At 40.8% G+C, this 27,578-nt stretch overlaps 1 protein-coding gene across 1 annotated transcript; it reads left to right on the top strand.

Annotated features, from left to right (window-relative positions):
* Positions 1-289: 289 nt before the first annotated feature.
* LOC115024861 (IgGFc-binding protein-like) lies at positions 290-27,578 on the top strand. The gene is given in 53 exon segments (XM_029456722.1): positions 290-335; positions 515-535; positions 2,548-2,663; positions 3,315-3,593; positions 3,801-3,896; positions 4,041-4,200; positions 4,416-4,816; positions 4,916-5,492; positions 5,584-6,167; positions 6,313-6,865; positions 6,948-7,546; positions 8,016-8,173; positions 8,662-9,053; positions 9,230-9,435; positions 9,525-9,911; positions 10,067-10,224; positions 10,332-10,723; positions 10,899-10,999; positions 11,194-11,580; positions 11,736-11,893; positions 12,001-12,392; positions 12,568-12,773; positions 12,863-13,249; positions 13,405-13,562; positions 13,670-14,061; positions 14,239-14,444; positions 14,534-14,921; positions 15,163-15,235; positions 15,343-15,734; positions 15,910-16,115; positions 16,205-16,591; positions 16,747-16,904; positions 17,012-17,403; positions 17,580-17,705; positions 17,708-17,784; positions 17,874-18,260; positions 18,416-18,573; positions 18,681-19,072; positions 19,250-19,455; positions 19,545-19,931; positions 20,065-20,222; positions 20,330-20,721; positions 20,898-21,103; positions 21,193-21,588; positions 21,691-21,974; positions 23,450-23,724; positions 23,898-24,017; positions 24,684-24,868; positions 24,991-25,148; positions 26,364-26,615; positions 26,787-26,946; positions 27,035-27,137; positions 27,232-27,578. Coding segments are annotated over 53 exon segments (13,944 nt in total). The 3' UTR covers positions 27,246-27,578.

The raw sequence follows: 27,578 nt of genomic DNA, 5'->3' as shown, positions 1-27,578 counted from the left end.
TTTTTACAGTATAAAGTCTTGTTGCAGCGCTGCAGTCTCACATAGTTGAGAGCGGAAGAACCAAAGAAGCACATATGCACAGGTAATACATTTATTTTATTTAAACGAGATGGCACAATGGGTTTGAATTTTGATTTTTTAAATGTTTTATTTATTGATGTATAGAAATTTTAATGGATATCTGGAACAGTGCTTCTTATTTTTATGTCATATTTGTTGTTATTTTTTCTTCTTTTCAAATTAAATCATTGTATTTGGTTAGCAGCTTTTGAATTTTCGGCTTTGGAGAATGGCAAGTCAAATGATGTGGCCTGTGCTGCTTTTGGGCATGATAAGTGAGTATTTCATGAAATCAATTGAAATGAAATTCACTTTAATTTCTGTTAATGCATTACATGTGCACTAACTGACTTCTGTTTATGTTTGGAGACTCAAATATTTAATTGGATAACAATAAATGTGTTTGTTTTGATAGGTATGGTGACTCCACAAGAGCATCGACTGGTGACTCGAGGGGTGACTCCACAGGTGACAAGTAAGTTTATCACTTTAGGATAATGCCTGGTACCACTGCTGTATGGTTGTTGTTTTAGTAGAAATTAGTAGCTTTGAACAAAAGATGTTAGCTGCAGTTTATGTCAAGCCCAATGTAGACCTATTTAAAGTTTTGAAATATACATAATACAGTATAGTACATAGGAATTACATAATAATTTGACATGCACACAGCAGAAGTGGAAAATAACTAAGTATATTAACTATAAACTGACAGCACACACTGTAGTATTGATCATAAATTATGCAAAAGCATTGAGTGTGGAGATGGGGAGGTACCACTCTTTAACACCTGAGGCAAATTTGTCAAAGCTTTGCTGTAAGCCAAACAGTTAGCTGTTGAATTGTTTTTTATACTTAACCTCTTAGAAGGTGGGCGAATTTACCTGAAAATACCTACAAACAACATACCTAAAGTAAATTGAAAGCTGCTCTTCAACCATCTGCACCAGCTGCATGATTTTGATCTCATTCAAAAGATAAATCTCTTATTGTTCTTGAAAAACAAAACAAAAAATTTATTTTGAAAAAACAAACCAAGGGAAGTGACGCATCTAACGAAAGAGGCGCTCATTTCCTGTACGATGCGCGCGCCACCAGGACGCTGAGCTTTGTAACTTAATACCAGGCAGATCTGCCCCCTCTGTTCGCACCTGGGACCTGGTTTGAGATGTACTCTGCTTTTTACTTATATTTTCATGGCAGAGTTGTTGACTTGTCATGGAAGGAAAAGTGCCGGTGAAACTAATCCCATTAACAATGGGTCTGATGGACTTTTCTGGTTTACCTTAATACTAAAGTACATCTAAGTGAACATATTGTATTCTAGGAATATGCTTCATTGAGTAAAGAAGCCAAACTTAACCAAAATAGTCTTATATAACAGAATGTTGAACATGACATGACACCAGCTATTTAGACTAATAAGGTTTTACATTATTGGTAAAAATGCCATTACAATATCAGTCAGGACATGTTATTACATTATTGGGTTTTATTGCATTTTCAACCAGCTTTGGTTTTGGTGTGGAGATATAGAAATGTTAAATATTAAAAATCATGTGTGAGATTTGAAAATGTGTCTTTTGGCATTAAGGCTGGACAACAGCAGAGTGGGGCCAGCCCTATAAACGTTGCTCTTTCAAAATGAAAAGGCGCCTTTAGTCCTCAATTACATTCTCAGCCGGCTTTTACAGCTATTTACCATTGTGTTATATGATACATCAATATATTTTAGGAACAAATATTACTGGAACCACTACAGAGAATTGCAGATTAACATTTACTATCCAGGAATTCATATTGTAGACACTACTACTGATTATCCGTGTAACAATTGACCATATGGGAAAAATGGTATTTGGGAAAAACACAGTATTTCTGAAAAAGAAAAAGATTAGGTAATACTTATATTATTAGTATTATACTATTATTAGAACAGGATTCCAGTGACAAATACACACACACACACACACACACACACACACACACACACACACACACACACACACACACACACACACACACACACAAACGCACACACACACACACACATCGGGTGCCATGACACTCAGTCCTTAGTCCGTACCTACATGTATTTATGTTCGCAAACTGACGAGTGATATTCATTGAAGAAAGTTGATAAATACAAACTATTTCATTTAATGTAACAAATCACATTAATATTTTTTTAGGGGTGATGACATCATAAAATACGACAACCAACATTTAAATCTTCATTCGAAAAACCTCAATTGAAGCTTTGAATGTAAAAACATGCGCAAATAGCTGCGACCACACACACACACACACACACACACACACACACACACACACACACACACACACACACACACACACACACACACACACACATACACACACACACACACACATACACACACACACACAGAACCACACAAACAAATGACATTTAGTACAACCCTATACATTTTCGACTTATTCTTGTTTTGAAAATGTTCTTCTTTCTAGGACCCCTCTACCCAATTGCTGGAATTTTAAGCTCTGGCTCAGACGATGGAAGTTCTCCTCAAATTCCCCTGCAACGACCTTTTGTGTATTTCGGACGGTCGTATAATCAGATTTATGTATGTAAAAATGTTACAAGTATTTTAATTCTGGAATATTTTGGGGTGGAATAAAATCTTTATCTACTGGTTAGCAAATCACTCCCAACCCAAGAGCTGTGTTGTAAATGTGCAATAATGAATTAATAAAATTATTCAGATATCAAAGTAGTATTAGAATTAGTCGTATATTTTTATATTTATAATTAGATCTGTAAGGATAACTAATTTGGTCAGAAATAATTGCGACAAACGCTATTATTATAATTTTAGGACCATTTTAAGCCACTCATATAGTAATGATGTAATAGCATATTGTTGCAAGTAAACCTGTTCAAAGCAATGAACTTTTAATTCTCATAAAAGCATTGAAATTGAAATTTGAACTTTCCGGCATTGTTAATAAAAATGTGCATGCCTGCTTAATGCCAAATTCTTAAATGGTAGAGAAACCTCTGCTGTTTATTTTGGCATCATTTTGGGTAAAATGTTGATGAAATTCTTTAGTAAGTAAAAATCTAAATAATTATTGTAACAGGGCTATCTATAATATGGTTAAACATACTGTTGCAATAAATATGTAAATATTTGATAACATGGGAATGTCCAATAATGTAGTCGATTCCTTCTAATTATTTGTTTAAAAAAAAAAACGAGCTTATTTGTTTGCAGGTAAACAACAATGGATATCTGACCTTTAACTCACCATGGGATAACTACACACCTGAAAGGTTTCCATTGCATGAATCCAGAGACATCATCGCTCCATTCTGGACAGATTTAGACAACAGAAGAAATGGTCAGATCTACTACAATCAATACACCCGCGGCAGTGTCCTCCAACAAGCTACACGAGACATTAATGGGTACTTCCCAGAGTTGAACTTCAATGCCAACTGGGTCTTTGTTGCAACATGGTATAAGGTGGCCTACTATACAGATATAAAAGCAGTAAGTAATATTGTTCTAAATGAAAAAATACCTAGGATATATATTTGTATTTGATTATTTTACTAGGGCTGCCATCTGAAAGACGTTAAGTTGAATCATTCGTCGTGACCCCTGAGTCAACTTGAATTTCTTCCTTCAAATGTATCTGATTTGGGTACAGCCCTATAGAATACTTACTATAATAACCCCAAGTACATTTTTTTTCAGCGAACAACGGTGCAAGCAGTCCTGATATCTGGTGGCCGGCTGTCATTTGTGCTGATGAACTACGGGAGGATAGCCTCCACAACTCTGACAGTACAGGTTAGAGCCATTTAAATGATATGCGATGCACTACAAATTGTGTAATTCAGTTGCCTTGCCTTACTTACTACTGAATGCAATAATAGAAATGCTAAAATTCAAAACACATAAAGTTATTTCTATCCTTGTGACATGTATGTCCAGGCTGGATATGACTCAATCAACTCCAATCATTTCATCATCCCTGGATCGTTCTCTAACACTGCATCAGGCAGTAACTCAAATTTCCTGAGCAGCAATGTCAATGTACCCGGTCGCTGGGCTTTCCGGACGGACCATGAATCAAGAGGCTGCACTTTCAATGGTAAGTGTGTGAATGGGTGAATGCTGACATGTGTTGTAAAGCGCTTTGAGTAATCGTAAAGATTGGAAAAGCGATATAAAAACAGTCCATTTACCATTTAACCAGCGGGTGGTCACCGAAGGTTAAAAATGGTTAAATGGTTTTTAATATTAAGTAGTGTTTCCATGTTGAAATGAATGCCTCTCAAGGTATCTTCCTTTTTATTTTCTTCAAAGGTCAGAAGGTGCAGCTGGGTGACTCATTCTGGAGCGACAAAACCTGTGCACAGAAGTGCACCTGCACCTCAGCAGGCCTGCAGTGTCACAGCCAACCCTGCTCCTTTTCCCAAATCTGCAAACATGCTAGCTTTCAGTTCTCCTGCCAGACGGTGCAGAGAGGCACGTGCACCATAAGTGGTGATCCACATTACTATACCTTCGATAACAGAGTGTTTCACTTTCAGGGCACCTGCACTTATGTTCTCTCTGAACTATGTCATCGTGGGTTGCCCTACTATAGAGTAGAGGGAAAAAACGAGCACCGGGGCAGCACTCGAGTCTCTTGGACAAGACTGGTCAAAGTGCATGTCTATAATGAAATAATCGAGCTTGTCAAGGGACGTCATGGGGAGGCTAAGGTAGGTGATTTGACTGTGCTTATACTTCAACTTTGACTCTTTCAATTCTTCCAAATAGGATTTTTGCTATTCTTGACGTACATTCTGGTGTGTTTACAGGTTAATGGAGTCTTTGCAGCGACTCCAATCTCTCTTAACAATGGCACCATCCAGGTTTATGAGTCAGGTTTTTCTGTGATCATCACTACTGACTTTGGATTGGAAGTATCCTATGATGCCTACCATTATGTTAGGATCAGTGTGCCCTATACTTACCAGCAGTCATTGTGTGGCCTGTGTGGAAACTTCAACAATAATCCCAAAGATGACTTTCGAACCCGCCGAGGCAAGGTTGTGAGCTCTGATGTGGTTTTTGGCAACAGTTGGCAAGCATCAGGAGACAATGAGCCTGGTTGTGAGCCACAGTGTGGAGGTCTGGACTGCGCTGCATGTACTGAGGATCATACAGCATTCTACAGCAATACTGCCCATTGCGGTATCCTTCAGAGTAGTTCTGGACCTTTTGCTACTTGCCATGAACGACTTCCCCCACAGACCTTTGTGGAGAGTTGTGTGTTTGATCTGTGTGTAGTAGGAGGGTACCAACCCATTCTGTGCCAAGCCCTAAATGTGTATGCAAGTCAGTGTCAACTGAATGGTGTACACCTGCCAAGCTGGCGCAGACAAGACTTCTGTGGTATGTCTGTCAGTCAATCAACATTATTTTGTAAAATCCTTTCGATAAAATGACCATGGTGTCAAGATTAATGTTGTTTTCTTTTGTCTAGAAATCATCTGCCCATTAAACAGCCACTTTGAGTCCCAAGGCACAGGATGTCCAGCTACCTGTGTCCATCCCAATTCCACATACAACTGCCCTCTTCCTGCCCAGGATAGTTGCATCTGCAATTCAGGCTACATCCTTAGTGCTGGGCTCTGCGTCCCTCATGCTGAGTGTGGCTGCAGCTTTGATGGTCGTTACTACCGCTCTGGAGAAACTGTAATACTAGACGAGGACTGTGGGAGACGTTGTAGCTGCAGTATTGGCTCCATGACTTGCAGCTCCCATAGTTGTGGCCAACAAGAGTCTTGTAGGGTGGAGGAGGGAGAAAGAGGATGCAGACCCAACAGCAATGCTACATGCTGGATAAGGGGCCCAGGGTCTTATCAGACATTTGATGGACTGACATACCAGTATCCTGGGGCATGTCGATTGACCCTTGCCAAAGTGATGGGATTGTCTAATCACCCGCACTTCATGGTGACAATAGAAAAAGTGCCCAGAGGCCAGCATGATTTTTCCAGGGTGCTAAAGTTTGAGGCAGAGGGAAGGCAAATATCCATTGAAATGACAGGTAGCAGCAAAGTTCAGGTAAGTGACTGAAATGTATTTCAAGAGCTTTTTCAAAATTGTAATTGTTCAACATTGTTGTTTTTGCTTTTGAACAACACAAATGAAAACCTTTTCTTCATGTAAAATATTTTGATGAAAACTGGCTGTTTAAATGGCCCTTTAGGTTGACGATCAGTTGATCAGACTTCCCTTGAGCCCAGAATACAACGGATTCCAAATCTACCACAGCAGTATTCACAGTATCATTCTTCGCACCTCCTTTGGTGTAACTGTCCAGACAGTTTGGCCTCACTTTGTGCGTGTCACTGTACCTGGTGTCTACAAAGATTTACTGGGTGGACTCTGTGGTAATTACAATAGTCACCCTCATGATGACTTTCGCACACCCAATGGCGTCCTGGTCAACAGCTCTCAGGACTTTGGAGACAGTTGGCGAGATGGCTCCCTCGCTGCACACTGCGTGGAAAGTGTAAATCATAACTCTACAACAAATTACAATTCTAGCGAGCACTGTGGCATTCTTGACTCCCCACATGGGCCATTTGCTCAGTGTTGGGCCATGGTGGACCCTCGGCAGCATATGGATTCATGTGCAGAGATAATAATGGCCTCAAGAGATCCAGCATCAGCGCTATGTGAGGTCCTACGTGATTATGCACTAATGTGTCAACAGAAGGGCGTTGCCCTAGAATACTGGAGGAATGCAACTGACTGTGGTAAGCACTGCTACTTTTTGGATTAAGTTTGCATAAGGTAAAAAATGTAATGACCTTTTTGAATCAACCTTTTTGTCTTTAGAGAAAAACTGCCCTCACAACAGTCATTATGAATTCTGTGGAAGCTCTTGTCCTTCGACCTGCCCCAGCCTCTCCTTGCCTTTCGTCTGTGACACGGTGTGCCAGGAGGGTTGCCAGTGTGATGATGGTTTTGTCCTCAATGGCAATCAGTGCGTAATACCAACAGCGTGTGGATGCAATCGCCACGGACGCTATCGGCAAGCGGGCGAAAGATTCTGGGATGATGAAGACTGTCAGAGGTCGTGTACTTGTGATGGTACTACTGGGGCTGTCCACTGTATCCTCAACTCCTGTGGTCCCCAGGAGTCCTGTCGTGTGGTGGATGGTGAATTTGGCTGCCATCCCAATCCTCATGGCACCTGCTCTGCAAATGGTGACCCTCACTACCTAACCTTTGATCACGAGGCCTTTGACTTCCAGGGAACCTGCCGTTATGTTTTGGCAACCCTTTGTAATGACACCGATGGGCTTCATCAATTTTCAGTGTCGGTGAAGAATGAGCAGTGGAGAGGGTTGCCAGTGTCAATCACAGCTGAAGTTTTTGTAAATGTGTGGGGCTACCAAGTGCATCTGTCGAGAAACAGCCACGGTGTCGTTCAGGTGAGTTAAACCATTTCTGAACCATTAGCAATATTCTTTATTTTAAGAAAATGAAAATAAATCATTTTGTAAAGTCCGAGGAAGTAAGATGCAAAGCCCACCAAATAAGATAGGCTTCTGTTATCTTATTTAAAATATATCAGTATTGATGTATGGTGGTCAATTCTTTATAAATAAATTGCAGTAGACAAACGCTAACAAAACAGTTATGCCATTACATAATTTCTTCACCAGAGAGAACTGATAAGTTTATATTTCAACAATCAAATGTCTCCATTGAAATGTATGTATCTGCTTTTCTTCTGGGATCTTTGTTAAAAATATATTTTATCAGACAATATATTGGTATCAGATTTGTAAAGCTTTTACATATCAATATTGGTATTAGCAATACAATTCTAGTATCTGTCATGTTATAAAACAAATTAAATATCCTTGTTCTTTCAATTTTGTTTTTCAAATGGTATAGGTAAATGGAGAAACTAAAAATCTACCAGTTATCTTAAACGGAGATCATGTGATTGTCTATGCAAGTGGATCTAGGACATTTGTCAATGTTGATTTTGGCCTGCGTGTCACCTACAATGGCAGGAGTAAAGTGTCCATCTCTGTGCCTTCAAATTACAGGTATCTACCATTTACCGCAATTCAAATTTTGGTGCTTTGATGTTCTTGTAACTCATGTTTTTTTTTACATAATTAGCAGCAATCACAGTACTCAGAAACTCTGTTGCCTCATTGATGATTAAAACCAGAAGGAGAGAACACATAAAACCTTTTTTAAAGATTAGTTACCTTTTAGTCTTTATATTGATAAATATTTTTACTTTCAAATGAATTTATTTTATCATTTATTTTATTGTATTCATTTCTTTTATATTGTCTATTAGTTATAGTTGTTTTTATTTTTATTATTCTCTTTATTTCTTGTGTGTTTAAGTCTCACATTGTTAAACTGTTTCCATTCATACTTTGTTGTTATGTCATCTGAATAGAACTTTGAATTGTACTAACCTGTATCAAAGGTGCTATGTAAATTGAGTCCGATTGACTGATTGAACTTATCATCTTATTGATGTTACTGAATGTTTCTCTATTTATTTTCATCAATACAGAGGAAAAACATGTGGACTTTGTGGAAACTTTAATGGAAATCAAAATGATGAGTTCCACACCCCATCTGGAATGATGGTCACCACTCCACAGGAGTTTGGGACAGCTTGGAAAGTGGCAGGAAACGACATCTGCAGTGATGGGTGTGGCTCCTCTTGCCCACAATGCACCAATGACCTACCTGCTAGAGCCCAATGTGATTTGATTCAAGCAGCAGACGGCCCACTCAGCTTCTGCCATGAGCAGGTGGACCGAGCACCATATTTCAATGACTGTGTGTTCGATGTATGTGTTGGAGGAAATGATCTTCTATGCGATGCCATTCAAACATACGTCAGTGCCTGTCAATCTGCTAACGTTCAAATCTACCCTTGGAGACAGAAAATCAACTGCAGTATGTTGACCACGTTATGTTTATCTATTATAAACAGCTAAGAGTTAATCGAAGACATGTTTTCTGAAATAAGGTCTCTTGACCCGCCGTATCGATGTATAACCTTAGTTAATTGATTGAAGTCACTAGTTTTTAATCAACTGACAACCATCCTTTTTTCCCCTCACTTATAAAAGGTCTTGACTGTGAAACAGCCATTCCCAACAGCCATTATGAGCTATGTGGTACCGACTGTGGCCACACCTGTGCCAGTAGCATTGATATCACCTGTGGGCTGGTTTGCTCTGAGGGATGTTTCTGTGATAAACATTTTCTCAGGAGTGGGACAAAGTGTGTCCCAGAGGAAAGCTGTGGCTGTCAATATGACGGCTCCTACTATCAAGTAAGTCAAATTCTAGTTAATCCCAGTTAAAATGTCTAAGGTTGCAATGAGCAGCATCAACATTAGAACATGTTGTTTTCATGTTGCAGGCTGGTGACTCCTTCTGGACAGAGGGTTGCTCACAGCGATGTGAATGCCATGCTCCCAATGACCTGCGCTGTTCTGCTGCATCTTGCACTTCAACCCAAGAGTGCACCATCAGGAATGGCCAGCTGGGCTGCTTTGATATGTCCACTTGCACTGTGTGGGGGGACCCACACTACATCACCTTTGATCACAAGGCCTACAACTTCCAGGGAACCTGCCGTTATGTGTTGGCGACTCTTTGTAATGACACTGATGGGCTCAATGACTTTTCAGTGGAGGCTAAGAATGAGCAGTGGAGAGGGTTGACAGTTTCAACTATAGCCGAAGTTTTTGTAAATGTGTGGGGCTATCGAGTGCATATGTCGAGGGAGAGCCACGGTGTGGTACAAGTGAGTTTAACAACTTTTGAACCACTGCAGAAATTCTTTATGAAATCTAATCTATACTGTATGAAACAGATGTCATTTTCGAAAGCAACAGATAGTTGAAATTTGATACAAATCTAAGATTGTTCATCGAATTCTGTTTTTTTTCGATTTTAAAGGTGAATGGAGTAACTAAAACCTTACCCATTCTCTTGAATGGAAGTCGAGTTTCTATCTATGCAATTGGATCTCACACATTCCTCAGTGCTGATTTTGGCCTGACTATCAAGTATGATGGACGGTATACAGTGTCTATCACTTTGCCTTCAAGTTACAGGTATCTGCTGTGTTTAAATCCTTTAGTTTACATTGCAAAAAATCTAATTGATCATATATATTTGATAAATGTATCTTCAATCTAATAACATGTTGACATCAATACAGAGGAAAAACATGTGGACTTTGTGGAAACTACAATGGAAATCCAAATGATGAGTTCCACACCCCATCTGGAATGATGGTCACCACTCCACAGGAGTTTGGGACAGCTTGGAAAGTGGCAGGAGACTACACCTGCAGTGATGGGTGTGGCTCCTCTTGCCCACAATGCACCAATGACCTACCTGCTAGAGCCCAATGTGATTTGATTCAGGTGGCTAACGGCCCCCTCGGCTTCTGCCATGAGCAGGTGGACCCAACGTCATATTTCAATGACTGTGTGTTCGATGTATGTGTTGGAGGAAATGATCTTCTATGCGAGGCCATTCAAACATACGTCAGTGCCTGTCAATCTGCTAATGTTCAAATTCACCCATGGAGACAGAACACCAAGTGCAGTAAGTTGACCACGTTTTGTTTATCTACCATACACAGCTAAGAAAACAATCAAAAAATTGTTTTCTAAAATAAGGTCTCTTGACCCACTGCATCGATGTATAACCTTAGTTAATTGAATGAAGTCACTAGTTTTTAAACAACTGACATCGTCATTTTTCCCCTCACTTATTAAAGGTCTTGACTGTGAAACAATCATGCCCAACAGCCATTATGAGCTATGTGGAAACGACTGTGGCCACACCTGTGCTAGCAGCATTGATGCCAGCTGTGGGCAGGTTTGCTCTGAGGGATGTTTCTGTGATAAACGTTTTCTCAGGAGTGGGACAAAGTGTGTCCCAGAGGAAAAATGTGGCTGTCAATATGACGGCTCCTACTATGAAGTAAGTCACATTCTAGTTAATCCCAGTTAAAATGTCTAAGGTTGCATTGAGCAGCATCAACATTAGAACATGTTGTTTTCATGTTGCAGGCTGGTACCTCCTTCTGGACCGAGGGTTGCTCACAGCAATGTGAATGCCATGCTCCCAATGACCTGCGCTGTTCTGCTGCATCTTGCACTTCAACCCAAGAGTGCACCATCAGGAATGGCCAGTTGGGCTGCTTTGATATGTCCACTTGCACTGTGTGGGGGGACCCACACTACATCACCTTTGATCACAAGGCCTACAACTTCCAGGGAACCTGCCGTTATGTGTTGGCGACTCTTTGTAATGACACTGATGGGCTCAATGACTTTTCAGTGGAGGCTAAGAATGAGCAGTGGAGAGGGTTGACAGTTTCAACTATAGCCGAAGTTTTTGTAAATGTGTGGGGCTATCGAGTGCATATGTCGAGGGAGAGCCACGGTGTGGTACAAGTGAGTTTAACAACTTTTGAACCACTGCAGAAATTCTTTATGAAATCTAATCTATACTGTATGAAACAGATGTCATTTTCGAAAGCAACAGATAGTTGAAATTTGATACAAATCTAAGATTGTTCATCGAATTCTGTTTTTTTTCGATTTTAAAGGTGAATGGAGTAACTAAAACCTTACCTATTCTCTTGAATGGAAGTCGAGTTTCTATCTATGCAATTGGATCTCACACATTCCTCAGTGCTGATTTTGGCCTGACTATCAAGTATGATGGACGGTATACAGTGTCTATCACTTTGCCTTCAAGTTACAGGTATCTGCTGTGTTTAAATCCTTTAGTTTACATTGCAAAAAATCTAATTGATCATATATATTTGATAAATGTATCTTCAATCTAATAACATGTTGACATCAATACAGAGGAAAAACATGTGGACTTTGTGGAAACTACAATGGAAATCCAAATGATGAGTTCCACACCCCATCTGGAATGATGGTCACCACTCCACAGGAGTTTGGGACAGCTTGGAAAGTGGCAGGAGACTACACCTGCAGTGATGGGTGTGGCTCCTCTTGCCCACAATGCACCAATGACCTACCTGCTAGAGCCCAATGTGATTTGATTCAGGTGGCTAACGGCCCCCTCGGCTTCTGCCATGAGCAGGTGGACCCAACGTCATATTTCAATGACTGTGTGTTCGATGTATGTGTTGGAGGAAATGATCTTCTATGCGAGGCCATTCAAACATACGTCAGTGCCTGTCAATCTGCTAATGTTCAAATTCACCCATGGAGACAGAACACCAAGTGCAGTAAGTTGACCACGTTTTGTTTATCTACCATACACAGCTAAGAAAACAATCAAAAAATTGTTTTCTAAAATAAGGTCTCTTGACCCACTGCATCGATGTATAACCTTAGTTAATTGAATGAAGTCACTAGTTTTTAAACAACTGACATCGTCATTTTTCCCCTCACTTATAAAAGGTCTTGACTGTGAAACAATCATGCCCAACAGCCATTATGAGCTATGTGGAAACGACTGTGGCCACACCTGTGCTAGCAGCATTGATGCCAGCTGTGGGCAGGTTTGCTCTGAGGGATGTTTCTGTGATAAACGTTTTCTCAGGAGTGGGACAAAGTGTGTCCCAGAGGAAAAATGTGGCTGTCAATATGACGGCTCCTACTATGAAGTAAGTCACATTCTAGTTAATCCCAGTTAAAATGTATAAGGTTGCAATGAGCAGCATCAACATTAGAACATGTTGTTTTCATGTTGCAGGCTGGTACCTCCTTCTGGACCGAGGGTTGCTCACAGCAATGTGAATGCCATGCTCCCAATGACCTGCGCTGTTCTGCTGCATCTTGCACTTCAACCCAAGAGTGCACCATCAGGAATGGCCAGTTGGGCTGCTTTGATATGTCCACTTGCACTGTGTGGGGGGACCCACACTACATCACCTTTGATCACAAGGCCTACAACTTCCAGGGAACCTGCCGTTATGTGTTGGCGACTCTTTGTAATGACACTGATGGGCTCAATGACTTTTCAGTGGAGGCTAAGAATGAGCAGTGGAGAGGGTTGACAGTTTCAACTATAGCCGAAGTTTTTGTAAATGTGTGGGGCTATCGAGTGCATATGTCGAGGGAGAGCCACGGTGTGGTACAAGTGAGTTTAACAACTTTTGAACCACTGCAGAAATTCTTTATGAAATCTAATCTATACTGTATGAAACAGATGTCATTTTCGAAAGCAACAGATAGTTGAAATTTGATACAAATCTAAGATTGTTCATCGAATTCTGTTTTTTTTCGATTTTAAAGGTGAATGGAGTAACTAAAACCTTACCTATTCTCTTGAATGGAAGTCGAGTTTCTATCTATGCAATTGGATCTCACACATTCCTCAGTGCTGATTTTGGCCTGACTATCAAGTATGATGGACGGTATACAGTGTCTATCACTTTGCCTTCAAGTTACAGGTATCTGCTGTGTTTAAATCCTTTAGTTTACATTGCAAAAAATCTAATTGATCATATATATTTGATAAATGTATCTTCAATCTAATAACATGTTGACATCAATACAGAGGAAAAACATGTGGACTTTGTGGAAACTACAATGGAAATCCAAATGATGAGTTCCACACCCCATCTGGAATGATGGTCACCACTCCACAGGAGTTTGGGACAGCTTGGAAAGTGGCAGGAGACTACACCTGCAGTGATGGGTGTGGCCTATCTTGCCCACAATGCACCAATGACCTACCTGCTAGAGCCCAATGTGATTTGATTCAGGTGGCTAACGGCCCCCTCGGCTTCTGCCATGAGCAGGTGGACCCAACGTCATATTTCAATGACTGTGTGTTCGATGTATGTGTTGGAGGAAATGATCTTCTATGCGAGGCCATTCAAACATACGTCAGTGCCTGTCAATCTGCTAATGTTCAAATTCACCCATGGAGACAGAACACCGAGTGCAGTAAGTTGACCACGTTTTGTTTCATCTATCAGTACACAGCTAAGAAAACAATCAAAAAATTGTTTTCTAAAATAAGGTCTCTTGACCCACCTGCATCGATGTATAACCTTAGTTAATTGAATGAAGTCACTAGTTTTTAAACAACTGACATCGTCATTTTTCCCTCACTTATAAAAGGTCTTGACTGTGAAAAAGCCATGCCCAACAGCCATTATGAGCTATGTGGTAACGACTGTGGCCACACCTGTGCTAGCAGCATTGATGCCAGCTGCGGGCAGGTTTGCTCTGAGGGATGTTTCTGTGATAAACCTTTTCTCAGGAGTGGGACAAAGTGTGTCCCAGAGGAAAAATGTGGCTGTCAATATGACGGCTCCTACTATGAAGTAAGTCACATTCTAGTTAATCCCAGTTAAAATGTCTAAGGTTGCAATGAGCAGCATCAACATTAGAACATGTTGTTTTCATGTTGCAGGCTGGTGACTCCTTCTGGACTGAGGGTTGCTCACAGCAATGTGAATGCCATGCTCCCAATGACCTGCGCTGTTCTGCTGCATCTTGCACTTCAACCCAAGAGTGCACCATCAGGAATGGCCAGCTGGGCTGCTTTGATATGTCCACTTGCACTGTGTGGGGGGACCCACACTACATCACCTTTGATCACAAGGCCTACAACTTCCAGGGAACCTGCCGTTATGTGTTGGCGACTCTTTGTAATGACACTGATGGGCTCAATGACTTTTCAGTGGAGGCTAAGAATGAGCAGTGGAGAGGGTTGACAGTTTCAACTATAGCCGAAGTTTTTGTAAATGTGTGGGGCTATCGAGTGCATATGTCGACGGGAGAGCCACGGTGTGGTACAAGTGAGTTTAACAACTTTTGAACCACTGCAGAAATTCTTTATGAAATCTAATCTATACTGTATGAAACAGATGTCATTTTCGAAAGCCACAGATAGTTGAAATTTGATACAAATCTAAGATTGTTCATCGAATTCTGTTTTTTTTCGATTTTAAAGGTGAATGGAGTAACTAAAACTTTACCTATTCTCTTGAATGGAAGTCGAGTTTCTATCTATGCAATTGGATCTCACACATTCCTCAGGTGCTGATTTTGGCCTGACTATCAAGTACGATGGACGGTATACAGTGTCTATCACTTTGCCTTCAAGTTACAGGTATCTGCCGTGTTTAAATCCTTTAGTTTACATTGCAAAAAATCTATATCATCATTTATATTTGATAAATGTATCTTCAATTTAATAACATGTTGACATCAATACAGAGGAAAAACATGTGGACTTTGTGGAAACTACAATGGAAATCCAAATGATGAGTTCCACACCCCATCTGGAATGATGGTCACCACTCCACAGGAGTTTGGGACAGCTTGGAAAGTGGCAGGAGACTACACCTGCAGTGATGGGTGTGGCTCCTCTTGCCCACAATGCACCAATGACCTACCTGCTAGAGCCCAATGTGATTTGATTCAGGTGGCTAACGGCCCCCTCGGCTTCTGCCATGAGCAGGTGGACCCAACGTCATATTTCAATGACTGTGTGTTCGATGTATGTGTTGGAGGAAATGATCTTCTATGCGAGGCCATTCAAACATACGTCAGTGCCTGTCAATCTGCTAATGTTCAAATCCACCCATGGAGACAGAACACCAAGTGCAGTAAGTTGACCACGTTTTGTTTATCTACCATACACAGCTAAGAAAACAATCAAAAAATTGTTTTCTAAAATAAGGTCTCTTGACCCACCTCATCGATGTATAACCTTAGTTAATTGAATGAAGTCACTAGTTTTTAAACAACTGACATCGTCATTTTTTCCCTCACTTATAAAAGGTCTTGACTGTGAAACAATCATGCCCAACAGCCATTATGAGCTATGTGGTAACGACTGTGGCCACACCTGTGCTAGCAGCATTGATGCCAGCTGTGGGCAGGTTTGCTCTGAGGGATGTTTCTGTGATAACGGTTTTCTCAGGAGTGGGACAAAGTGTGTCCCAGAGGAAAAATGTGGCTGTCAATATGACGGCTCCTACTATGAAGTAAGTCACATTCTAGTTAATCCCAGTTAAAATGTCTAAGGTTGCATTGAGCAGCATCAACATTAGAACATGTTGTTTTCATGTTGCAGGCTGGTGACTCCTTCTGGACTGAGGGTTGCTCAGAGCAATGTGAATGCCATGCTCCCAATGACCTGCGCTGTTCTGCTGCATCTTGCACTTCAACCCAAGAGTGCACCATCAGGAATGGCCAGCTGGGCTGCTTTGATATGTCCACTTGCACTGTGTGGGGGGACCCACACTACATCACCTTTGATCACAAGGCCTACAACTTCCAGGGAACCTGCCGTTATGTGTTGGCGACTCTTTGTAATGACACTGATGGGCTGAATGACTTTTCAGTGGAGGCTAAGAATGAGCAGTGGAGAGGGTTGACAGTTTCAACTATAGCCGAAGTTTTTGTAAATGTGTGGGGCTATCGAGTGCATATGTCGAGGGAGAGCCACGGTGTGGTACAAGTGAGTTAAAGAACTTTTGAATCACTGCAGAAATTCTTTATGAAATCTAATCTATACTGTATGAAACAGATGTCATTTTCGAAAGCAACAGATAGTTGAAATTTGATACAAATCTAAGATTGTTCATCGAATTCTGTTTTTTTTCGATTTTAAAGGTGAATGGAGTAACTAAAACCTTACCTATTCTCTTGAATGGAAGTCGAGTTTCTATCTATGCAATTGGATCTCACACATTCCTCAGTGCTGATTTTGGCCTGACTATCAAGTACGATGGACGGTATACAGTGTCTATCACTTTGCCTTCAAGTTACAGGTATCTGCCGTGTTTAAATCCTTTAGTTTACATTGCAAAAAATCTATATCATCATTTATATTTGATAAATGTATCTTCAATCTAATAACATGTTGTCATCAATACAGAGGAAAAACATGTGGACTTTGTGGAAACTACAATGGAAATCCAAATGATGAGTTCCACACCCCATCTGGAATGATGGTCACCACTCCACAGGAGTTTGGGACAGCTTGGAAAGTGGCAGGAGAATACACCTGCAGTGATGGGTGTGGCTCCTCTTGCCCACAATGCACCAATGACCTACCTGCTAGAGCCCAATGTGATTTGATTCAGGTGGCTAACGGCCCCCTCGGCTTCTGCCATGAGCAGGTGGACCCAACGTCATATTTCAATGACTGTGTGTTCGATGTATGTGTTGGAGGAAATGATCTTCTATGCGAGGCCATTCAAACATACGTCAGTGCCTGTCAATCTGCTAATGTTCAAATCCACCCATGGAGACAGAACACCGAGTGCAGTAAGTTGACCACGTTTTGTTTATCTACCATACACAGCTAAGAAAACAATCAAAAAATTGTTTTCTAAAATAAGGTCTCTTGACCCACCTCATCGATGTATAACCTTAGTTAATTGAATGAAGGTCACTAGTTTTTAAACAACTGACATCGTCATTTTTTCCCTCACTTATAAAAGGTCTTGACTGTGAAACAATCATGCCCAACAGCCATTATGAGCTATGTGGTAACGACTGTGGCCACACCTGTGCTAGCAGCATTGATGCCAGCTGTGGGCAGGTTTGCTCTGAGGGATGTTTCTGTGATAAGGTTTTCTCAGGAGTGGGACAAAGTGTGTCCCAGAGGAAAAATGTGGCTGTCAATATGACGGCTCCTACTATGAAGTAAGTCACATTCTAGTTAATCCCAGTTAAAATGTCTAAGGTTGCAATGAGCAGCATCAACATTAGAACATGTTGTTTTCATGTTGCAGGCTGGTGACTCCTTCTGGACTGAGGGTTGCTCACAGCAATGTGAATGCCATGCTCCCAATGACCTGCGCTGTTCTGCTGCATCTTGCACTTCAACCCAAGAGTGCACCATCAGGAATGGCCAGCTGGGCTGCTTTGATATGTCCACTTGCACTGTGTGGGGGGACCCACACTACATCACCTTTGATCACAAGGCCTACAACTTCCAGGGAACCTGCCGTTATGTGTTGGCGACTCTTTGTAATGACACTGATGGGCTCAATGACTTTTCAGTGGAGGCTAAGAATGAGCAGTGGAGAGGGTTGACAGTTTCAACTATAGCCGAAGTTTTTGTAAATGTGTGGGGCTATCGAGTGCATATGTCGAGGGAGAGCCACGGTGTGGTACAAGTGAGTTAAACAACTTTTGAATCACTGCAGACATTCTTTATGAAATCTAATCTATACTGTATGAAACAGATGTCATTTTCGAAAGCAACAGATAGTTGAAATTTGATACAAATCTAAGATTGTTCATCGAATTCTGTTTTTTTTCGATTTTAAAGGTGAATGGAGTAACTAAAACCTTACCTATTCTCTTGAATGGAAGTCGAGTTTCTATCTATGCAATTGGATCTCACACATTCCTCAGTGCTGATTTTGGCCTGACTATCAAGTACGATGGACGGTATACAGTGTCTATCACTTTGCCTTCAAGTTACAGGTATCTGCCATGTTTAAATCCTTTAGTTTACATTGCAAACAATCTATATCATCATATATATTTGATAAATGTATCTTCAATTTAATAACATGTTGACATCAATACAGAGGAAAAACATGTGGACTTTGTGGAAACTACAATGGAAATCCAAATGATGAGTTCCACACCCCATCTGGAATGATGGTCACCACTCCACAGGAGTTTGGGACAGCTTGGAAAGTGGCAGGAGAATACACCTGCAGTGATGGGTGTGGCCTCTCTTGCCCACAATGCACCAATGACCTACCTGCTAGAGCCCAATGTGATTTGATTCAGGTGGCTAACGGCCCCCTCGGCTTCTGCCATGAGCAGGTGGACCCAACGTCATATTTCAATGACTGTGTGTTCGATGTATGTGTTGGAGGAAATGATCTTCTATGCGAGGCCATTCAAACATACGTCAGTGCCTGTCAATCTGCTAATGTTCAAATTCACCCATGGAGACAGAACACCGAGTGCAGTAAGTTGACCACGTTTTGTTCATCTATCGTACACAGCTAAGAAAACAATCAAAGAATTGTTTTCTAAAAAAAGGTCTCTTGACCCACTGCATCAATGTATAACCTTAGTTAATTGAATGAAGTCACTAGTTTTTAACCAACTGACAACTATCCTTTTTCCCCCTCACTTATTAAAGGTCTTGACTGTGAAACAATCATGCCCAACAGCCATTATGAGCTGTGTGGTACAGACTGTAATCACACCTGTGCTAGCAGCATTGATGCCAAGTGTGGGCAGGTTTGCTCTGAGGGATGTTTCTGTGATGATGGTTTTCTCAGGAGTGGGACAAAGTGTGTCCCAGAGGAAAAATGTGGCTGTCAATATGACGGCTCCTACTATGAAGTAAGTCACATTCTAGTTAATCCCAGTTAAAATGTCTAAGGTTGCAATGAGCAGCATCAACATTAGAACATGTTGTTTTCATGTTGCAGGCTGGTGACTCCTTCTGGACTGAGGGTTGCTCACAGCAATGTGAATGCCATGCTCCCAATGACCTGCGCTGTTCTGCCGCATCTTGCACTTCAACCCAAGAGTGCACCATCAGGAATGGCCAGCTGGGCTGCTTTGATATGTCCACTTGCACTGTGTGGGGGGACCCACACTACATCACCTTTGATCACAAGGCCTACAACTTCCAGGGAACCTGCCGTTATGTGTTGGCGACTCTTTGTAATGACACTGATGGGCTCAATGACTTTTCAGTGGAGGCTAAGAATGAGCAGTGGAGAGGGTTGACAGTTTCAACGACAGCCGAAGTTTTTGTAAATGTGTGGGGCTATCGAGTGCATATGTCACGGGAGAGCCACGGTGTGGTACAAGTGAGTTAAACAACTTTTGAACCACTGCAGAAATTCTTTATGAAATCTAATCTATACTGTATGAAACAGATAGTTGAAATTTGATACAAATCTAAGATTGTTCATCAAATTCGGTTTTTTTTCGATTTTAAAGGTGAATGGAGTAACTAAAACCTTACCTATTCTCTTGAATGGAAGTCGAGTTTCTATCTATGCAATTGGATCTCACACATTCCTCAGTGCTGATTTTGGCCTGACTATCAAGTACGATGGACGGTATACAGTGTCTATCACTTTGCCTTCAAGTTACAGGTATCTGCCGTGTTTAAATCCTTTAGTTTACATTGCAAAAAATCTATATCATCATGTATATTTGATAAATGTATCTGCAATCTAATAACATGTTGACATCAATACAGAGGAAAAACATGTGGACTTTGTGGAAACTACAATGGAAATCCAAATGATGAGTTCCACACCCCATCTGGAATGATGGTCACCACTCCACAGGAGTTTGGGACAGCTTGGAAAGTGGCAGGAGAATACACCTGCAGTGATGGGTGTGGCTCCTCTTGCCCACAATGCACCAATGACCTGCCTGCTAGAGCCCAATGTGATTTGATTCAGGTGGCTAACGGCCCCCTCGGCTTCTGCCATGAGCAGGTGGACCCAACGTCATATTTCAATGACTGTGTGTTCGATGTATGTGTTGGAGGAAATGATCTTCTATGCGAGGCCATTCAAACATACGTCAGTGCCTGTCAATCTGCTAATGTTCAAATTCACCCATGGAGACAGAACACCGAGTGCAGTAAGTTGACCACGTTTTGTTCATCTATCGTACACAGCTAAGAAAACAATCAAAAAATTGTTTTCTAAAAAAGGTCTCTTGACCCGCTGCATCGATGTATAACCTTAGTTAATTGAATGAAGTCACTAGTTTTTAACCAACTGACAACTATCCTTTTTTCCCCTCACTTATAAAAGGTCTTGACTGTGAAACAATCATGCCCAACAGCCATTATGAGCTATGTGGTAACGACTGTGGCCACACCTGTGCTAGCAGCATTGATGCCAGCTGTGGGCAGGTTTGCTCTGAGGGATGTTTCTGTGATAAACGTTTTCTCAGGAGTGGGACAAAGTGTGTCCCAGAGGAAAAATGTGGCTGTCAATATGACGGCTCCTACTATGAAGTAAGTCACATTCTAGTTAATCCCAGTTAAAATGTCTAAGGTTGCAATGAGCAGCATCAACACTAAAACATATTGTTTTCATGTTGCAGGCTGGTGACTCCTTCTGGACCGAGGGTTGCTCACAGCAATGTGAATGCCATGCTCCCAATGACCTGCGCTGTTCTGCTGCATCTTGCACTTCAACCCAAGAGTGCACCATCAGGAATGGCCAGCTGGGCTGTTTTGATTATATGTCCACTTGCACTGTGTCGGGGGACCCACACTACATCACTCTTGATGGAGCAGTGTCTCATTTCCAGGGCACATGCTCTTACATCATCACTGAGAGTGTGAGCCACGGCCCCAATGAAACACAGTTTCAGGTGGTAGCCACCAATAATCATCGTGGCAACAACCGTGTCTCCTTTGTGTCAGAAGTGGATATATACCTCTCAAATCAAACAGAGAGTCTGTTTGTCAAGATTGGACCCAATAAAAGAGTAAAGGTAAACTTTAGACAAATGTTTTGAATTGTTGTGGTGTAAACAGAAGTTACAACAAGTTGCTCTTCAACCCTTTTGTCTTTTCTTTATCTCTTATCCTACCAGGTAAATGGACGTAAGGTGTCTCTTCCCACCACTGTAGGAACCTTAGTTCAGGTAGTAAGACAAGGAAGATACATAGTGGTTTATGCCATTGACCTGATGGTCCAGTTTGATGGTCATAGTATTTTACTGGTAAGAATTGACAAACATCGTGCAAACAGAGTCACCGGGATGTGTGGAAACTTCAACAGTAACTCTGCAGATGACAAAGTCTTGCCCAATGGCACATCTGCACAAAATGACAATCACTTTGGACACAGCTGGAAGTCACCCACAAGCAAACCAGGGTGAGCATAAAAAACACTTATGTAGGGTGTGGCATTAAAATATCATCATTGTCAGTTAAAAACAGTCATTACATACTGAAGATCTCGTCTTCTTCAGCTAGACCACCACATATTTCTAATGCACCTTGTTCTTTTTTAAGACTTAAGGTGCAATACATTTGAAGTGGTGCATCATTATATTAAAAGCCCCTTTGACAACAGTAAACATATTACCGAAAGGATGTTGTGGATTGGGTTGTCTCAATTTCCCATCCACAATAAAAATTATCAAAATGAGCTTTCAATTTCAAATCATCGAATTCAAAAGCAGGATCGGCGTGTCTGAAGAAAAGTACAATCGTCCTGCTTCCCTGAAGTCACCGTTTGGGAACTTAAAAAAAAAAAAGATTTATGGGCTTTTTTGCCTTTAATAATGTTAACATAGTTGAAGATTACACAGCTACATTGCTCTGTACGTTTGTGTCACGGTGGGGAAAAGCTGAGGACTCAAATGCAAGACGGCAGACGAGGAGATTAACAAAAAGAGGGCTTTATTCCAAAATGCTTACAAAATAACAAAAATACAAAAGGTAAAAAGTAAACTGAAAAGACAAACCAGGATGGCACGATGAAGCATCTGCAAGGGTGATACTTAAATGACGATCTGACAAGGAACACTGGGAAAGACAGGGATATATACACACAGACACTAAACGAGGGGAACGAGACACAACTGGGGAGAGAAGCTAAAACACAAGGACAAAGTGAACGGACACAGGAGGAACAAATTAACAATCACAGAGGGAAAACACAGACAGGAAGTACAACTAGACATGACATAAGGGGGAGTGAACACTTCAAAATAAAACAGGATATACAAAAATCATGATCATGACAGTTTGAGGTTCGTACATACTTTCCACATTGCGCGTCCGCAGACTTCAGTGGTCATACGGATATGCACACGGTTCCATGCATACACATATTGAGGATCCGCATTCGCATTTACTGATCAACACTCCATTTAACACTGTTTGCCACCAGCGTTTAATGGCATTTGACTGTCTTTGTATTCCTTTAACGGCGAATCTCCTCACACAACCTCTCTTCAAACGATTCGCTCGGACGCTCATTGACATGGCAGATGACGCATTTATTGTCACAACAACCACAGCGGACCGTCACGGACAATAGTTCAAATGTAGCCTATCTTTTTAAAGAAAATTTTGAAAATTGTCTTATTGTAAACGACAGCATAAAACCAATGATGTGTTGATTTTTACCAATGAATGTTTGATAGTCTAATAATGTCAGCCGTCAGTGCTAAAAAAAAAAGAAAAGTTTAAAATCTAAAAAATCATGACCATGAGGCAAATTGAATCGTGGATTTGGAGAGTTGCGACACCCAACATGAACAACAGTACAGATATTTAAAAATACATTGTTGCAAAAAAACAAAGTCAGCCCAAGTGTTAAACATATAATGTCTTTTGTAGATGTGGATCCACAGATGAGGACAATGGTGGATTAAACGACTGTCCCTTTAAGGAAGAATACTCCAAGCTCTGTAGTATCATCACCAACAGTAGCGGCCCATTCAGTGCCTGTCACCTGCACTCTGACCCTCAGCCATTCTTCAGTTCCTGTGTCTACGATCTCTGCCTCTACACTCCAGCCAATGGCATGCTGTGTTCTGCGGTCTCAGCGTACGATAGCACCTGCTCTGTTTTAGGGTTAAACATCCCTGAATGGCACTCGGCTTTACAGTGTGGTAAGTTTGTACAAGGCTAATGCACAAGATAATAAACATGCCAAGATAATAAATGCTTAGCTTGCAAATACAGAGCCTGCCATCTGGTCTACTTGGGGATTTTTTTCTTCTTTTACTTGTTTGGTTTCTGTTTTACCACTTTTTGTCTCATCCTTTCCCCAATGTTTCCATAGCTGATTCAGACCCCTGTGAACAGCTGGACTGCACAGAGCATGAGTGGTGTGGTGAGAAGAACGGTGTGTACGGCTGCTTCTGTGATGAGCATCACCATCGGTCCAACAATGAGAGCTACGGTGAGGACTATATTTTTATTTAGCATTAATCTGATACAGAGCAACAAAAGCATTAATTTGGAATCATATTTCAGCAACATGAAGAATGTCTAATATTCACACTCTTTTAGTTTTGGTTTTGATCCACCAACTGCTGTCAGAAAATGCATTGCTCTTTAGTGGCTAGGTGTAAGTCATTTTTGCTAAAAAGAGGTTATATTTTATAATGACTCCCAGGTGCATTTTGCTAAAAAATACCCAATCGAGTTAAAACTTCAGTTCATATTTCCATATTGAAACATAAAGATTACAGTGTTGAGAAAACATCAACTACTTTGAAAATTCTGGGTCAATTTTGATTGAATTCAGCCATATTGACTTGCTTCTTCGTCGAGGCTCATGGGTATTATAGTTATGTGCGCCGTCCACCATGCCAAAATGTCAGACAAAACATGATTTCTCAGAAACAATGATAAATTAAACTGATGGTCAAATATAAACCTATAGGATTATCTATGAGTCACAACTCTATTCTCTGTGGGTTTGTCTCTGTGAGCAAAACCTTTCAAATGACATGTACAGTAGTCATTTGATCCGTTAGTAATCCAAACATATTGATTAGTGCAGCTTCAACCATAGGATTCGCTCTACAAGAACTACCGTTGTATTTCTACATCTCTTTCACAGATTCGTTCATCACTTGTGCCAGTAGTTCAGGCACCATGTCCGTGTCACGCTGCCAGCTGTTTGAAGCTGGCTTCCACTCCAGCGCCCTCCACCTTCGAGATGACTCCTGCAAGGGGACTCTCCAGGACGGACGACTGGTGTTCCACTTTAACAATCATAACCAGCTGTGTGGGACCGCTCTCAGGGTACAGTCCATAGACTACAATGTCATCAACACAGACTGAAGAATATTTTAGATGTAAATGTTCTCCATAAGACATATTACAACTACAAACAACTCTTACCATTTTGTCATTTCCATTTTAAGAGCAACGAAACCCATTTCATGTATGAGAACATCATCCAGGGCGACGTGGACCCTCATGAAGGAACCAGCAACCAGAAGAACTTTAACCTGCGTTTCAGCTGTGAATACGCTCTGGACCAGGCCCTGTCTATGGCTGTGGGCATCAACCCAGTAGAGAGGTGACAACACCATCTAATCTGCATGATTTATTTAATCAATTTCTTGACATAGGTGTTGCTAACTAAGTAACAACTGATCACAGTCCTTTTTATAATAAACAGCTTTAAATGGTGATTTGTTACTCCATATGCAATCACAGTGGGGACTGCCCATGTTGTTCCGACGGCTAATTATTCCAAAACCCCAATAGTCCCAAATATGTCCCATTGGACCAAAAGCCCACTTCTCTTTCGGTTTGTTATCCCGAAAACAAACGGTCATTGTTCTGAAGGCCTATTACTCTAAAAATGCACACTCTCCATGCAAAAGAAGCACTAAACATATTATTATTATTATTATTAAGAATGACATATGATATTAAATATACAAAAGAGAAAATATGACTAGTTGGTTTCCTTTCTAGAACTTCAATTACATACAATAATATTTTCTGTCAAAACTAAACCTATTTAATACATTTAAGTGCCTTATCACATTCTGGGTTTTATACAAAAAAAATTCACCACCGTCAATTTTCAAGGCTTGATTTTTAGTAATCGAGTTATTCGAGTTAACATAATTAAACTAACAGTATAATAAACAATGCTACATCTGCACCTCAGATCTTTTTGTAGTATTAATCTTCTGCAGCAATGCTGCTCTATGATGACAGTAGTAATGACTACTGGTGTCCCTAACAAGCTTTTTGCACCTGAGCTGAGTCGTTTAATATTGAGTATCAGCTGATACCAAGTCCCAGTCCAACTTTCATTTTCTTAGATAATACAGCTGCACAGTGCACACTTACATTAAAGTTATTCAAATCAATCCAATGTATATCCCTGACAATTGAATAGCTCTGCATTGTATTAAGAAAACAATTACCTGCATCCTAGCTACTCTTTAATATCATTTTTATAATATAACAAACCCTCTCCGTGATCTTTTTGGCCTTTTCCCAATACCAGTTTTATGCACCTTCACTAATAAACTTACCATTAAAACCAACATTACAAAGAAAAGTAAAAAAAGATTTAAGGGAGTTTGTCCCTGTTCTGTAAATGTGTCAAAGATTCCCAGCAAGGCTTTGTCCAGCACCTTTTATGTAAATTGTATTCACTGAACATCTGTTAAAACTTAATTAATGAGTTCCTCTTTAGCTTGGAAGTAACCAAAACATGCCAATGAATTGTTCCTTCTCAAGTGTAGTTACACTTTGTGTTGTTATTTCTTAGCACGATGGGGAACAACCTTTCATCTGGTGTGGGTCGCTATCATATGAGAATGATCCCCTACAAGGACGCTGGGTTTCGATTCCGCCTGACCAGCAATAGGAAAATAAAAATGGAAATCGACCAGAGGTTGTATGTGGAGGTGCGGACAGAAGGAGTCGATAGAAGGCAGATCTCTACTGTTGTGGACTCTTGTTGGGCGACACCGGTCAACCTCGCCAGCTACCCCGTCCGCTGGGATCTCATAATTGCAGAGTAAAGGAGCTATTGCAACTTTATCTTGTCTTACCACATTGATCACTAGTTCTTGATTGCCAAAGTCTGAAAGAAAGGCTTATTTTCAATTGTTCCACCCATCCTCTCTTTTACCACTTAACCCTGTTTACTTTATAAGCCGCCTTGGTAACACAGTAACTTGTCTTCCAGGTGTCCTAACCCAGCAGATGCTACAGTAGAGCTGCTTCAGAACGGCATCTCAACTGTGTCCCGATTCTCCTTTGAGATATTCACCTTCTCCAACTTTCCATGCATCTACCTGCACTGCCAGGTCCACCTGTGTTTCTTTAGACACAACAACTGCACAGCTGTAAGTACTACTGTGTGTGTTTGTAATGAGTTTAGATAGATTATCAACAGGTGCATAAACTGAAGCCTTTGATGTGGTTTTCCTGCAGGATTGCTCCCCAGGGTACCACAGTCGAGTTGAGAGGGACGTATCCTACCATGTCTCCACAGCAATCTCTCTCGGACCAATAACCACGATGCCAAATAGTAAAGGTAAAGCTCTCTTATCTTCTTATAACTTTTGTACTTTTGATGACACAGAGTTTGATGAATACATTTAATGTAAACTTTGGTTCTCCTCTTGCAGCCCGAATGGTGTAACCGAGCAGTGCTTCAGGCAGCTAAAACTCTGACCGAAGGCAATCAAAGATGATTCATGTTCTTAAATCACTTAACATGCATTTCATTTTTGGATCATATTTTTTTCAAGAGGCTTTGTGCTTGAGTTGTGTTTTGTATTTGTGGTCAGGTGAAAAGTAGAAGTTATTTTGCTATACAACAGTAGGGCCAGCATATATAAATTGCACACTGTCACTTGCCTTTTTGTATTCACTATTTGGGATGTTTATCGAGTGTATGCTTAGTGTATTTGTGGTGTTTCTTATCATTAAATATCTGTCATATAAGAAGTAATCATGTACAATGAAGGTAAAA

This window comes from Cottoperca gobio, chromosome 19, assembly GCF_900634415.1.
Source record: "Cottoperca gobio chromosome 19, fCotGob3.1, whole genome shotgun sequence".
Lineage (NCBI taxonomy): Eukaryota > Metazoa > Chordata > Actinopteri > Perciformes > Bovichtidae > Cottoperca > Cottoperca gobio.
This window is presented reverse-complemented; position numbering and strand designations above follow the sequence as displayed.